This window comes from Oryzias melastigma, linkage group LG4 (genome assembly GCF_002922805.2).
Source record: "Oryzias melastigma strain HK-1 linkage group LG4, ASM292280v2, whole genome shotgun sequence".
NCBI classification, from domain to species: domain Eukaryota; kingdom Metazoa; phylum Chordata; class Actinopteri; order Beloniformes; family Adrianichthyidae; genus Oryzias; species Oryzias melastigma.
The window spans coordinates 22189768-22205105 of record NC_050515.1 but is presented as its reverse complement, the minus strand read 5'-3'; the positions used below and the strand labels follow the sequence as shown (position 1 = coordinate 22205105).

General features: G+C 39.1%; 2 protein-coding genes and 1 long non-coding RNA gene across 4 annotated transcripts in view; 1 reads left to right on the top strand and 2 right to left on the bottom strand.

Moving 5' to 3' along the window:
- The window catches only part of pik3r3b (phosphoinositide-3-kinase, regulatory subunit 3b (gamma)), a 240886-nt gene that overhangs the window by 195409 nt on the left and 30139 nt on the right, over positions 1 to 15338 (bottom strand). The gene's annotated exons all lie outside the window — the stretch shown is intronic.
- On the bottom strand, positions 603 to 2832 carry LOC112150194 (the record flags this gene model as incomplete). Its single annotated transcript, XM_024278246.2, is given in 1 exon segment — positions 603 to 2832. A coding segment is annotated over 1 exon segment (1780 nt), but the record flags the coding sequence as incomplete, so codon positions are not given.
- LOC112150196 lies at positions 2888 to 13702 on the top strand. The gene is made up of 3 exons (XR_002919918.2): positions 2888 to 3247; positions 5804 to 5875; positions 13507 to 13702. It is a non-coding gene; the product is annotated as an uncharacterized LOC112150196 (long non-coding RNA).

Below are 15338 nucleotides of genomic sequence, written 5' to 3'. Positions count from 1 at the left end.
TAGTGTTTGTCTTTATTTTTTGGTGCAAATAAAATACATAACAAAATTAAAAACAGTGAAAACCCAGGATTACACATTCCAAAAAAATAAATAAAGATATAAAAACAAAAGAAAATCGCCAAAAAATGCTCGTCTTTGATGTCCTTATGTTATGTTATTAGGCTCTTGCTACATGTGGAGGTGAGATAAAGACCTCCTTCATGGAGCCTGAATCCGAGCTTTCTGTTACTGCTTCTTCTTCTGTCCCGGGATGTAGCATGTCTTTTGGGGTTTTCTGAGAGGCGAAAGGAACTCTTCCGCTTCAGATGGAGTTAACTGTATTGCCGACTCTCTTGGTGTTGACTCAGTTCCTTTCTGCCTTTTCATGAGAGGGCTAGTAGGTCGTGCCGGGGTTTGTGTTGGTCTGTTGTCTTTGCTCACGTCAACCCTGCCTTGTTTTTGATCAATGGGAGGGAAAAGACAACTTTTTGCAGAAAGAGCAGATGAAAGATTTTCCTTTTGCAAATCATGTCCACGCTTCAGAGATGGGGGCTCCAGTTTTGGTCTATTTAACCCAACTTTCATGTTTTGATGTTGAGAGCCAATCTTTCGGTCCAGATCACTTGAATAATTTGTGGTGGATGATCGTCGAAGGACTTTGTTTTGTTCTAACTTTGGAGAACAAGTTTTCAGCTTTTTCAGGTTGCGGGGTGGAGGATGGGGCTGCCTCAAGTTGGCCTCATCCTCTGAGATGTCTGTCGCCACTGAGCTGAAACAATCATCCAAAACTTCATCTCGTATGTCATCTACAGATGCACGAAGTTCCTCGTCCAAAGTGTAGTGGTCTTTACCAGGGAAGGCTGGATGACATGTTTCCAAATCTTCAACAGGTGTACACGGCTGTGTATTCTCTTCTCTAGACACCCGAACCGATGTTATACGTTTGTTGATTGGAGGGTGTGGGCACCTGTTGTTGGACTCATCCTCTGGGCCATCTTCAGAATAATCAGTCATCACTGAGCTGGCTCGTCTGTTTGGTTCAGAGGTACAGTCTTCCTTAACCACGCTGTGTCTGTCATCCTGTACGTTATGTTCAGATGTTTGATGTTCATCATCCAAAGAGTAGTGGTCTTTACCAGGGAATGGTGGATGACATATTTCCCAATCCACTACTGGTGTACAATGCTGTATTTTCTCTTCTCTAGACACCTGAACTGCTGTTGGAGGCAGCATTTTTTTCTTTGCTGCAGACACTTTAATGTCCTTAGGATCTTTGGGAGTTGGAGGATGTGGGTACTTGGGCTCAAACCTTTCTTCTGAGACTTGGGCAGAAGTGTTGTCCATCCTTCGACTGTCATTTGTAGGTGGACAAATTTTCGTGGACCCGTAGTGACTGGTATCCCTTTTCGTCCTTGTAGCTCTGTCTGGTGTTGGAGGGACCATTTTTTTCGCTGCAGGGGTTGGCTTTGAAGTCACACGCTCCCGACTTCTTTTTGTTAACATTTCCTCCAGGGTTGTGTAACCCAAAAGAGGCTTGTGACAAATTATATGACGACATAATAATATAATGTCATCTAGCCGGAACCCCCCCGTGTTCCTTAATTCTTCAAACATTTCCAGATCATCCATTCCCATTATTTTTAGAAGTTCGATCTGTTTTTCTATCAGAATCTTTTTCTCCAGCATTTGCGAGATGGGTTTCTTCTTGCTTATGGTTGCTTCTGCTCTAAACTTTTCAGCTTCTATGAGTTTCTGTGAAGCAAGTGCTAAATCAAAAGCAACAGTTCTCTTTCTTTGCTCTGTTGTGACTTCTTCATCCTCAAACACTTCTAAGTGTCCATGTGTGTCTGATTCGAAAGCAGCCTCTTCAGTTTGGCTATAAACTGTTTCTGGAGCGCTTTCTTCACATCTTTTCTCTCGTTTTGTTGTGTCAATTGCTTGTTCATTACAAACCTGAGCAACCTGACTTGCTTTCAATTTTTGTAGTTTTTTTTGTTCTAGTGCAATTCTTTCAGCTTTTTGCCTCTGAAGAAGCTGCTGGTGCTTTAAAGCCTTTTCTTCTTTTTCTTTTTTGTATACCTCTTCCAGATGTTTATATGCTATTTCTTGGCGCTTTTGGCGATCTTCTGTTTGTCTTCTAAGTTTTAGGTCAACGACATCAACCTGTTCTGGTAGATCCTCGTTTCTACAGTGTCCCTGTAGTTCTAATAACTTCTGTTTTTTAAGGCGCCATTGTTCAAAACGTGCTTTTTCCATTTGAATCCGATAATTCATCGGGCTTGGGGGACGCTGGTTTCGGTCCATGTCTTTTCCACACCTTGAAAATCTTCTCTTCAACGAAGGAATGAAGTTATTAGGAATCATGATCAGCTTAAAGGAAATCTTCACGTTGATCTTTGACATAAAATGACATCAAATGACATCACTGGAATCTCTCGTTGATATCAAATTACTTCAAACGATGTCACAGGCAAAGTCAGACATCACAGCAGCCGGTGTCGTACGTGCTATATGATGTCATCAAGGGGGCGGGGCTTGTGTGTGCAACTGATGACACTGCATTTAGATCATTGACAGATTATTGAGTAAATTTATTTTAAAGAGGAATTATTTACTTTCTTTAGTTACTGTGTTAAACTAATTAAGTTACTTAATTGTTTTTTTTCCGAATTTAAAAAAGTATTCACTCCTAGTTACTTTAGGTATTCCACTCACACAAATTCTTAAAGGAGTAAAGCTAACACAAATTGTAAAATCGCTGTACATCATCAGTGTTCATGTAAAACCCTTGTAAAATTCAGAAAAAGGGAAAAAAAGAGGCTTAACAAGGGCAATCGGTCTTTTCAGCACCACCTCATTCATTTCAACACAAGAACATGAAAAAATGTCCTTGCATATGGCCTCCGAGCCACAAGGGGGCGCCAGAGCTACATGTTCTTGTGAGGAGATTTAAAATGTCCGATTTTACCTGTAGCTTTTTTGGTAGTAATTGCACCACTTATTTTAGTTAAATTAAATTTTTGATATAAACAAAATAAAGCGTAGTAATAAGGTATAGCTGATATTTGTGGGTAAATTGACCTTTCACCCAGTTAGGGACGTAGTGAGCTGATGACGCCCACGCAGGGATGACGTACATGATTGACAGCTAGCATTCAGTCCGTTACGGGGCGATTTAAAACTACTACCGTACCGACATGGATTTGTCCTTGGAGCGCGGAAAAAGCACAATAAAGAGGAATTTGATGAAGAAAACGGGATAATAAAGGTAAGGTTTTTGTTGGTAATGTGAATGTTCAGGTTACATGCCTCTCCCAGTCTCTTTGTTGTCCTGTTAGGAAGCATCAGATACCGGGGTTATGCTAAGGTGGCCATAAGCAATGAGTTATATCTATAGAGAAGCTACGCTAACCCGTTACCATTATCAAATATTCATAAGAACGACGTCATATTAATTTGTAAGGTCTGTAAACAATGAGATGTGGCTTAGCAGACACAGTAAAATGACAATAAAACGCTTTTATTTTGGTTCAATTTCAAAAAGAAAAACTAATCATTGCAAAAATAAACCCCATACCGTGGTATTAATGTTTTCTCTATAAACAAATATTTTGTGAAAAAATATAGAGCTCAAGAAATAATAGCCGGAAGTCCCTCCTCCTGCTGGCCGCAAAAAAAAAAAAAAAAAAAAAAAAAACCCAAAAAAAACCAAACATCATTTGTGGATGAAATCATTGGCCGGAAGTCCTCGACCCTAACCCCTCGTTGTAAGCTGTCGACCATTTCTCTCTTTGACACATCATAACTGCTTATGTGATAAGCTGATTCAAAAAGAAAAAAATGTATTTTGCCTGCAGTCAGTTCATTCACGAACTGTATTTCACAGGCTCCAATCAGCTGATTCACAAAGAAAAACACTATTTCGTCATCAATCAGCTGATTCACAGTGACAAAAACGGTATATCACCTGATTCATTGAGAAAAAGCTGCATTTCACCAGCTATGATCAGCTGATTCACTGTGGAAAAGGCGGCATTTTGCCGGTTATTCCTCCATAGTTAAACGGGTGGAGTTTCCTCAAATGTAGAAAATTTCCACTTAAGGCTGGTTCATACAATTCCTAATTGCTCGCGTCGCATCCACAATCTCGCGGTCTCGTTCATACTAATGTTGGCTGGATTTGGTACCGACTCTCCTCTATAACTGCGATGTACTTCTGACTGGTGTTTATACTTTTCAAACAACGCGATCGTGTTCTGCGTTTATTTTTAAGATAATCGGCATCCCGCTCAGACACCTGCAGCATCTGCGATCGTGCAGGTACATGAAAGGCAGAGGTTGTGATGAGTTTGCTTGCTAAACAGAAGCAGGGAATACAAATATGACAAAATTACATTAAAAAAGGAACAAATTGCATTCTCTAGTGCTGTACGATATGAGAAAGAATACATACTTTTCCAGCAACTTGCTCTATTTTCTATCTAGTTGTCCCCTCTCTGTCCCTCTGTGTGTGTGAAGTTTGGTATTTCCCAACTTCTTCAGTAAGTCCTCATTATTTTTAGTGTTAAAAAAATATTTTTGGACAGAGTTTTCTACTTTAATTGCTGAAAAAAATTCAATCAGCGTGGCAAGGTCTGGGTGGCGTTTGCCTTAAAGGGGCCCTACCGTGAAAATTCTACTTTTTGAGGTTTTAAATGCATTTTACTGTTCATTCCTCACTATAAAGAACCCCAAAACTGTATTTTGATCCGTTCATGCATTTAAGAGTAATCCTCTAAAAACCTGCGCTGTCTGCAGCAACCCCTCCCATACCCACGAAAATAAGCGGGTGGAAACATGCTGACGTAAACACGATGCCAACAGCTCCCTCCAGGAAGAGTCTGCTCTGACAGCTCCGCCTCCAGACTAACACAACACTCAACTTCTCCTGAGCTAGTGATGATCAGCAAAAAAAACTTTTATTTTAGATGCAGAATACTATATATCTTCCAGTTGTGTCCTGTCTTCAACAATCATATATGTGATATGTGCATCCATCTTTGAAAAAGTTTGGCTTATTTTCGTGGAAGAAATGCAGTGAGATGGATTTCTCAGGGATAACGTCATGAAGTAGACTGCAGCGGCAGGCGGAGCTTCAGGAGTTTAGTCGTTTTACTTCCAGGTAGGAAAAGACTCACGAAATATAACTAATATTTCATAAATTATTTGTTTTTTAGTGTCCCAAAGTTAATATATTATCATATACATGGATATAGTTTAAGAAAATCATGGTATGGCCCCTTTAAAGCATGCTGGTTATCGCGCTGGAGCTGGCCACGCATCGCCGCAGGGTAAATGCACAAGTGGATCCTATCCAACTTCTATCAGAAGGACTCAGGCACTCGTATGACACCAGGAGGGCGGTCTTCTGTACGCCACATGTCCCTGTCTGCCCCCTGGATGTGGATTTGGTGCTGGGTTCTTTTCTCTTTGCTAGTGGCTACTGAAGAAATGGTGGTTGTTTATTTTCCTCCACCTAGTAATATGGTTACCAGTGGGTCGTCTGGTCTGATCTGAGGTTGAAAACACATACAAATGCCTTAGTCAGAAAACATGGAAATAGTGCAAAGTCTAAAGCTATCATAAGCTGCATTTCCAATAACTATGAAATTGCGCATTGGATTTCCAATAATAATGGAAAAACCACAATTAAAAAAAAAAACGTATTTATTGAAAAAATGTTTTTACACTTGGAGGAGGTGGTTTTTGGGGTATATCGAAATGTACATATTTTGCAAAACTGCAATGGAAACTCTGTTTTCTAATTAAATGTGCTTCTTGATAGGAACTGGCTGCTCTAAGCGCTACACAGCAAGTGCCACAAGAGGTCCCACAGCGTCACACAGCTCATCAATAGGTGAGCACATCATGCAGAATTGTTGGATCCACAGCTCCTCTGTAAAATCACCAACCACAATTTCCCAAAATCGCTTCATCCGTAGCCACTCCCACGTATAAGGAGCTTGTTGCCCCCAAGGCCTGAATAAGACGCCAACATCACCTCGGACAGATGATGTAGTGCCGTGGCAGAAATTTGAATATATATCACGTCGTGTTATCAGCGAGGAAAAAAGGGTCCAGGGTCCCTTGTTATTTTCCTCCTCTTGGGTAATGCTCAAACAGAGTCACAGTAACGTTTAAAACGGCCCTCAGGTGCTGCACTGCACAAGTGAAGTACATTGATACCGGGAGAGACTCGGAAAGATCTGGTAAAACCAGACAACATGCTTGCTGGTGCCTCTGTAGAGCTCTTCAAAACAAATAAGCCCAAGCTACTCATTCAACATCAACCATGTTATCCATGATGTGGCAACGAATGAATACTAGAACAACTTTGGTGGTTGCTGTGCAGCCGGCGCGTCATTAGCATTTAGCTCTCATCTTGATGTTGAAGGTTGAGAAATAGGTGGGGCAGTAACTAGACATGGTAGCAAAAAACATCTTCTGAAGAATGACCGTTTAGCTCGTCTTCGGTTGAAGATTATTTATGAGAAAAATTAAAGCTAAAGCAGGAAAAAGTATTGAAATCATAAAAATTAGCATGTACTAGACAATCATAAAAAGTTAATTATTGTAAAGTATTGCTCATTATTCCTACCTCATTTCACAAAGCTAAAACAGTTTACTGCATTTTGTGTGAAAAGTTTAAACCACTATTTGTACAGCTATAAATATTAATTTTTATTTAAAAAAAAACTCTTTTATGTCTTAAAAAGAATGGGTGAAATGTTAGTAATCCTGAACTTTTCCACAGATTTCAGAACGTAATTTCAGACTACTAATGTTGTATTCCACTGCTCGACAAAGAACTATCACTGTAAATAAAATCAGATCTCTCTTCTCCTGGGTGGGAATGACATTAGTGGTGCAATTAGTGCGGTGAAGAGAACACAAACACTTCCATCAACCGTCAGCACTTTGCGGTGTTTCGTAGGGATCAATCTTCTCCTGTTCTTGCTGCATGCGTTGTTTGGAAAGATGAAACTGAGCTGAGCTGCAGACACATGATGATCATTATTACAGGCACGCAAGGCTCAGCCAACACTGTGCCTGTCCTTTGTGTGCGTGTGTGAGTGTGTGTGTTATATGAGGGATAATGTGGGATGCATCACTGTGATAAACCTGGATTTTTCAGAGGTTTAGCTTAGCGTTAATACCTCAGCATCACAATGGACAGATGGGAGTTAGTAATCTCAGGTGGCGCGTGCGTTTCAGACGCAGAAAGAGGATGTATCGTCACGTTACTGACAGCCAAGAGTAAGATGGGCTTAAGGACCATTTGTTTAAAACCTTCCCTCAAATTATTTTAGACTTACAGCTGATAAATAAATCTTTAATTATGTCCACAGACTAATTTTTGTTAACTTAAAAAAATTAAAAGCAAGCTGATTGTCTTGATTCTTGATTCTCAAGACATAATAAAACAATAAAATGCAGTAAAATAAATCTTTACTCATTTTTCTGGTGAAGCTTTTAAAGTTCTCAGAATACTAAATGTAAGTATTATTTTACCAATTTTACTATTATTTTAATATTACTATTTTTAAACTAAGAAATACACATTTGTTTGTGTTTCCGTTTTTTTATTTATTTATTGTTTTAAGTAAATAATAAGTTTTATTCTTTTGGTTCTCTTTTCTTTTCTCAGAGGTGGGTGCCAAAGTCGATGTTCATTGGCATAAACTATTTAAAAATAAATACATTCGTATCAAGAAGTTGGAATGGATGAAAGTCAAGAATGCTGAGTCAGGTTTCTGATTGTGACCGAGTGATGACGCGACACTTTTACGGTGAACCCTCGCGTGTGCCTTTGTGTCAACACTTCAGTGGGATGAAGATTATTTTGATAAGCATTGTGTGATTAACACTGATAAGATTAGATTGCATGCGATACTGGGGCGAGGGGAGGGGGTCCAGGATGGAGGATCCCAGTTTAGGATAAAAAGTTTTGTCTTTTTTAATTATTTACATTTGTGTGTGTGTGTTTTAACTTTTATATCCTAAAGCGCTTATAAAGCCACATTTTTATAAAACAAGGAGTACTTTACTTTGACTGAACTACAACTTAAAAAAATATTGATATGCTCTAAAACTCCATGATTGACCTCCTGACCCAGTATGTTCCAGTAGGACCGTCCCAGTCATCTCGATACGGTCTTTTTTCTTGTCCTTGAGCTCAAACCAAAACATTTTATTGTTGTTATAATGATCACTACTTTAATATTTTTTTAAATATTTATTTTAACATTGTTTGTAAAGCACTTTGAATAGTATATATACAATGTTTCATACAAAAAATAAATTTACTTTGCCTAAATAAATTGGGAAAAGTTCATAATATGGAAACAAATGTACATTTATAAATTCAATAATTATCTAATAAATGGAAAATAGTTTGTATACTATAGATTTTTATTTAGCTCATGATCACAATGGAGTGGAGGATGTATACTTGCCCCTTACAGAAGAGAGGACCTCCACCTTAGAACTTAATAGTCCCAGGCCTTTTGATCGTCTTTTTTTATTGCAACTTTCCAATTTACCCTGATAATTTAACATTAACCTGTTTTGTTTAGTGAAAATGCTTCATATTCATTTTTAGTACAATCCCAGCTTCTTTTTTAACAGTAACATTTTTTAAAATTATTTTAGACATTATTGCTATTTACTACTACAAACCTTAAACTTATTACTACAACAAAAAACCTGGAAACATTGAAATCAAACTGTTTTTTAACAAATATTAAATGTATTTATGTAAATGTATAAATAAAAAAAGACAAAGTCAAAACAAAATAAAAATTGACATTTAAAAAAAAGACGAAACTTCCCTCAACTGTTTTTAAAAATGTATACCAAGAGGTGTTTGTTTTAAACCCAATTTAGGCTAATGACCTTTTTGAAACCTTCACATTAAATATTGAATGAAATCAATACTAAAGAGAGGTCGGCGTCATTCGTACATCATTATTTGCATTTCTATTAGCTATGAAATTATGCAAAAGTTTTTGTGGTTTACATGATTACATAATTATGATTGAATAGAAACTGTGTAATTGCAATTTTATTTTTATTTTTTTCTAGATATATAAATAGATAAATATTTCTTTTTGTGCATATGTGCAATGGAAACGCAGCTAGTGTAAACCATTGTGATTGGCAGAAAGTAGGTACAGCCTTACTCTGCACAATCAGTCCCACTCACAACTTGGAGACAAATTTCTAATGAACTACAGCCGCTCTGCAGAAACTATGTCCTAGAAAGCGACACGTTTTTTGATTCTGGCTAAAAACGTCACAATCATAATTAAAAGAACACTAGGAATGCTGTGAAAACATATCAAAAAAAGATCGGAGAGGGATTTTAAGTTCTTAATCATGCCATTGCATTGACAATAGCAGGCAAACTTCCCCTCAAACTGCGGAAGGTTTGTGGTTGAGGCTGTTCCCATACATTCCAACTCCCATTACGTTTTATTCCGGTAAAGTTCCAGCGTCTTCACACTTTCTTTTTCATTTTCAGCAAAGTTATTCCACAGAGGACCTCCATTTCCACAGGCTGTAGCAGCTTTAGCCATGAAAATTAAAACGCCTCTTTAAAAAGTATGACAATGCATAGCTGGGTTTGATCACGGAGAATTTATGCAAACTTCCCAGGAGCAAATCCACACCATCATCTTTTAATTCTGTTCCTCTTTCTCCGTGAGTTTCTTTTAAACTTTTATCCCTCCGAGGATTTTAGAATTCTGCTTCCAACAGCACCCCCCCATCTGCCTTAAAATACCCCCCTCCCCTTCTCTTACTGGGGCTGTGTAACATCATGCATATATGCTGCTGATTCTAAACCAAAAAAACATTCCACTTTAAAAAAGTTCGACTTTCTTATTTGAGAAGAAAAGCCTGAGAGCAGCAGAGAAGGTCCTCTGGGCTGCAGGTTCCTCGCTTCCAAATGTCTAAATTTATAGCGCAGTCCTAATCACTGCCACTCCGCTGCGGGCTGAAAGCACCAACTGAACACACACGCTGCTTTAAACCTCACGCCTGGGATCCCCTCCACCATCCCCTTCTCCAAGTCTCCTTGCCAGCGCTTGCAGGAGTGAGCCAGAGCTTCTGCGTTTGATGTTTTCTTCTGCAGCCAAGTTCTGTTTCTGTGGAGGAAAAGCTGCTGCTGTCGCTGCCGGGAGATCCACAAACAAGGGTTTTAGTCAAAGCAGACGACAAAAGCGTTCGAGCGCAGAGGACCTTCACGACTTCTTTAGGGAGAAATAAAAAAAAAAAAAAGAGGAAATGTTGCATAATTCCTTCCCGCTGCAGGACAGAGACACTTTCAAATCCATGCGTGTAATAAAGGGTTTAAAGCTGAATGAATCCTCAGTTTCTGCAGTTTAGTGCTGTCAGCTCCAAATTTGTCTACTTTTGTTTGCTTTAATAATGCAGAACTATTTTCCATTTCCCCAATTATATCAAGTAACTTCAACACAAACACACAATATTGATAATCTCCCAATCTAATCAATCTAAGGTCTAGTTTTGAATTTTGAAGACTCCTTTATTCTGTAAACCACTTGTTAAGGTATTAAAAAGTCCTTCAGGAATTAAGTTTGATCTGAAATAAGAATTCATTATGGCAAAAAAAGAAAACAGAAAATTGTCCTGCATCTAATAAAATATTTAAATTTTTTATTATACAAAACATCCATTAATAACAAATTAAAACTGCTGCAAAGGCCAGGCATAAACTTATACGTATGTCACAGACGGTCCATCAAAGCCTGCAGCCACAACAAGTGCATATTTTTGTGAACTCGGTTGGCTATTTTGATTAAACTTCAGATGAAAACCTTTTTTCTCCTCTACCTGTTGGACATTGTTGCTCAATGTAAGAGATTTTTCTAAAAAAAAAATGCATAATTGATATTTGTTATCTCTTTCAAGATAAATTTGCCTGTCAATGATTTTAAAGTCTTTAAAAAGTTTGGTGGCTGACCATCGACTATAAATGAGACCTAGAGTGAGTGACCCCACCCCTCTGGAGTTCCAAGAAGCCAAAATCCCATAGACTTCCATAGAGAAGTAAACATCTATTAGTCATTGTATTTGTCAGAATAACCTTTCTTGTTCTTTTTTTTTACCCATTTTTGGTAGTCTTAATTTTTTCATTACACTTTTTCTGTTGTAGAAGTTGTTTAAGTTATAAACTGAACAATCACGTGCCCCAATAAAAGTAGGTTGTGCCTGCTGGCCCCAATGTCAAATGCTTGAGACGTTTGATAGAGTTTGTGTAGCCCTACTTTCAAGTGGTAGGTGTGTGGACTTCCAACGAGTTTTGTCGCCTTAGAGACGATGACTGGTCACTGCTAACTAAGGGTGTAATAATGAATCAATTAATTGATTTGTATTTCTACAACTAGATTAATCTGTCTTAGGCAGAATCGAATCGAACTATAAATGCTTCAAAATGAAATAAATCAATCAATCTTGGAAATACCATTTGGATTGAGGTACAGATAGTTTTATTTTACTATAACATAAAAACAACAAAGTGCATCACAGTGAACAACACATATGTGAGGAAAAAAAGCAATCCATCATTACAGTCCAATGTGTGGAAACATTTTTTTTTTTTAAACATGTGACCATACAGTGTGGTTTAATGTTTTATTGATGTTCTGTTTGTATTATTTTGATGTGAAAAAACAACAGTTGGATGAACCTTATGAAACTAAAATGTAAATGGATTTGCCATTAATTATTATTTACTTGTTTGTTTGTACAAATATTTAATTTACACGTGATTATCTTGAAGAAATGCATGGTGTCTGGGAAACTTAACCGACACTGTTCAGTGCCTGGTATTTATCTCTGAGTCACACTGGTTGAAGTATGGCTTAAGATGTCCTGTGAATCTGACTGATCAAAATGAATCAATATTGATTATGAATCGCATCGGTAACTATAAGTTATGATATGAATCGAATCATAAGAATGAATCGTTTAACGAAACATTATTAAAAAAAACTCTTTAACTTTTTAAACTGGTAGTTTCAGTACAAAGTGTTAAATATATTAGAAGGATCAAATAAATTAAAATGGACTCAGACCCCCTACATAAAATCCTAAAATACTCCTGGATTCCCAAGAGGACAGATACCCAAAGGCTAGGCAAGGAGAACCTTCAAAGAAAAGCTAATCAAAAGAAGAGCCATCTGCAGCAGAAGGAGGCCATCAGCATCAGCCAAATTAATTGGCATCAATGTCTTAATAATAATTTGTCAGTCGTCACAGCAACTACCATTTTGCAAGAAAAAAAAAAAACAGATCGATGTGGAATGTTATGATTTTCTCCTGAAAGTTGATTGATCAACAAAGATTGCTGGATTCAGATAGGGTCATAAATTCACTTCAATGTAGAGCAGACCATGTTATAAAAATAATAATATTAATGATAACAGCAACATGCTTTAACTGTTACTATGTTTATTATTTTATTGTTCTGAAGTGATGCGTTTAGGTCAGGGGATGTTGCTGACCATACCATATGAAGCACTCCGACTTCCTGAAGTTGACAATACTGACACTATATGGCGGAGCATCATCATCCATGACCAGATGGTTGGGGGTGTGCTAGTGGGTACTCTGATGTCTCTTAAGGCTGTGTCACACTGCCGCTATGTACATTTTGCACATTGTCCACATATTTAATTTTTTTCTTTTATGATACATGCATAATATGCAGAGGTGGGGACTCAGGTCACTTGACTTGGACCGGAGTCAGACTTGAGTTATGAATTTGACGACTTTAGACTTGACTTGGACTTTCAAACCTTTCACTTGTGACTTGACTCGGACTTTACTATCCATAACTTGTGACTTGACTTGGACTTCAGAACTCTAACTCGGAAAGACTTGCTATTTTCCCCCAAATCCGAGGACTAAAAAGTATATTGGGAAAGCCCGCGCCGCGGTCTCTCTGTCTGTGTTTGTTAACATCCGTGTGTGGTGTCGGCCCAACGTCCAATCAAATTAGAGCCATGTCGGATTGATCCGAGAGTCCAACCAATCAAAATGAAGAAAAGCATAACATTCAATATCAATCAAGTCATCAACTACGCGATCAGGCCTGATTTTTGATCCCGTGATTGGATCGGGACATCCCTTGTATAATTCAGAAGTGTTTCTTGTGTTTGCCATTTGTCAAAGTGTGTAGATGTCCGTCGAGGGTTAGAGGTAGTCTAAAGGACTTTTTAAGCATCTACCACATATGTATAACTTTTAAATCACGTATACGGCGCATATATCACATTAAAATTACGTAGTTGACGCTCAAATCTCAAATGAATTGCATGTAAACAGCGCAATAATGATCTATGGTTCATATAAGACTTGCATATTGTGTGTCGGGTATATAAATTGGCCAATCTTTACCCCTACTGCAGTCTGTACCAAGTAGGGGGTCTCTCACTCATCCTGTCCGTCTCATCTGCGCAGATTTGTTGCAGGAGGAAGGCAGGCTGCAAGGCACCAGTGCCTAGCAGCTGACTTAGAACTGGTGTGGACCAAGGGAATCCGACCGTTTAAATAAAATAAAGCATCGAGAGGGCCCGCGCCAAGTGCTAGCCATGGTTCTGAGACAATGTGATTTCTGCCCTGTGCTCTGAATGTCAAAGTAAAGAAATTTAATGAAGCATGGGTTTATGTGTTCTTTTCGAGGTGTATTCGTACTTCTTCCGTGGTTTTTAAGTGGTTCATTCATAATACATCTGGGAAAATTTCACATAAAAGACCACAATTTTTCTCACTTTTTCCACATATATTCACACATGACCAATATTCATCCTTGCAATAGGCACAAAATGTATGTAACTGCAGAGGGACATGGCCTTAAGGTGAGAGGGTGCAGTGACTGGTCCATTTACAATAACAAAATCGGTGCTGCTCTGACTGGTGATGCCTTCCCAGACTGTTGCACCTCCTCCACTAAATCGAACCGTCTGGACCATACTAATGCCGCTCTATATCTCATCTCGCCTTCTCCAGCATTACTGACAACCATTATTTCTGTGAAAGATGACCCAACACTCATCAGTTAACAGGACGGTAGACCATTGCAGCATTTGTCCAGGTCACATGGTCTTTAAACATTCACGACAGTGTTTCTCTGTCAGTGAACTTGCAATAATCATCTGGTATTCAAGTCAAAGCAGTGGAGTCTGTTGTGAATGGTTTGTATGAAACCCCTCGGATGTGGTGAACAAGCCTGCAGTTGTGTTGTGTTTACAAAACAATGTCTGAGTGCACAAGTCTTTCGGTACTGGTCCTCGTTTTGTTCTGTTACTCACAGGCCCCAATCCTGGGTCAGACACAAACTCTGCCAGTAATTCTGTGACTTGATGCAAGTCTGCTAATGACACTTCGAGAAAAAACAAATTCATCTGTAACATCTGACTGCCTACTACCAACCCGAGGGTGCGTTATGGCCAGGTGGCGCTGCTTGTCTGTTCAGCAACATCATGTGTTCATGACTTGAATGATGAACTTGGAATGACTTACTGGAATAATCAATCTTTATGAATACGTAATGTTGAAATTGATGCCACTTTGAAAAGGTTTTCTTTTAGAATTTGTTAGTTTTGGCCCCAATAAGACACATTGTACACAATGAGGGGCTGCACGGTGACGCAGTGGTTAGCGCTCTCGCCTCACAGCGAGAAGGCCCCGGTTCGACTCCTGGCTGGGACCTTTCTGTGTGGAGTTTGCATGTTCTCCCCGTGCATGCGTGGGTTTTCACCGGGGACTCCGGCTTCCTCCCACCGTCCAAAAACATGCTTCATAGGCTAATTGGTGACTCTAAATTGCCCCTAGGTGTGAATGTGAGAGTGAATGGGTGTGTGATTGAGGCCCTGTGACAGACTGGCGACCTGTCCAGGGTGTACCCCGCCTTCGCCCTTCAGTAGCCGGGATGGGCTCCGGCACCCCCGCGACCTCGAAAGGGAAGAAGCGGTTAAGACGGGGGTCGGCAACCTGCGGCTCCGGAGCCGCATGCGGCTCTTCAAGCACTCCCTTGCGGCTCAGTGGCGCTTTATCAAAAATGTTTGATAATAATAAAAAATGTTGGAAGGAAATATATTGTAGCGAATTGGGTGGGAGCAGAGCCAAGCTGATGGCTGGCAGGTTTGAATCCAGAGATCACTTGTGTCCCATACGTTGTACGACCCAAGTGAGTGGAAGAAGAACCGTACACGTATGGCATGCAAATCAATTGGAGTCAACATTTTGACTATCATTCATTTAACAGCACGGGACCATAGAGCAGCAGACAC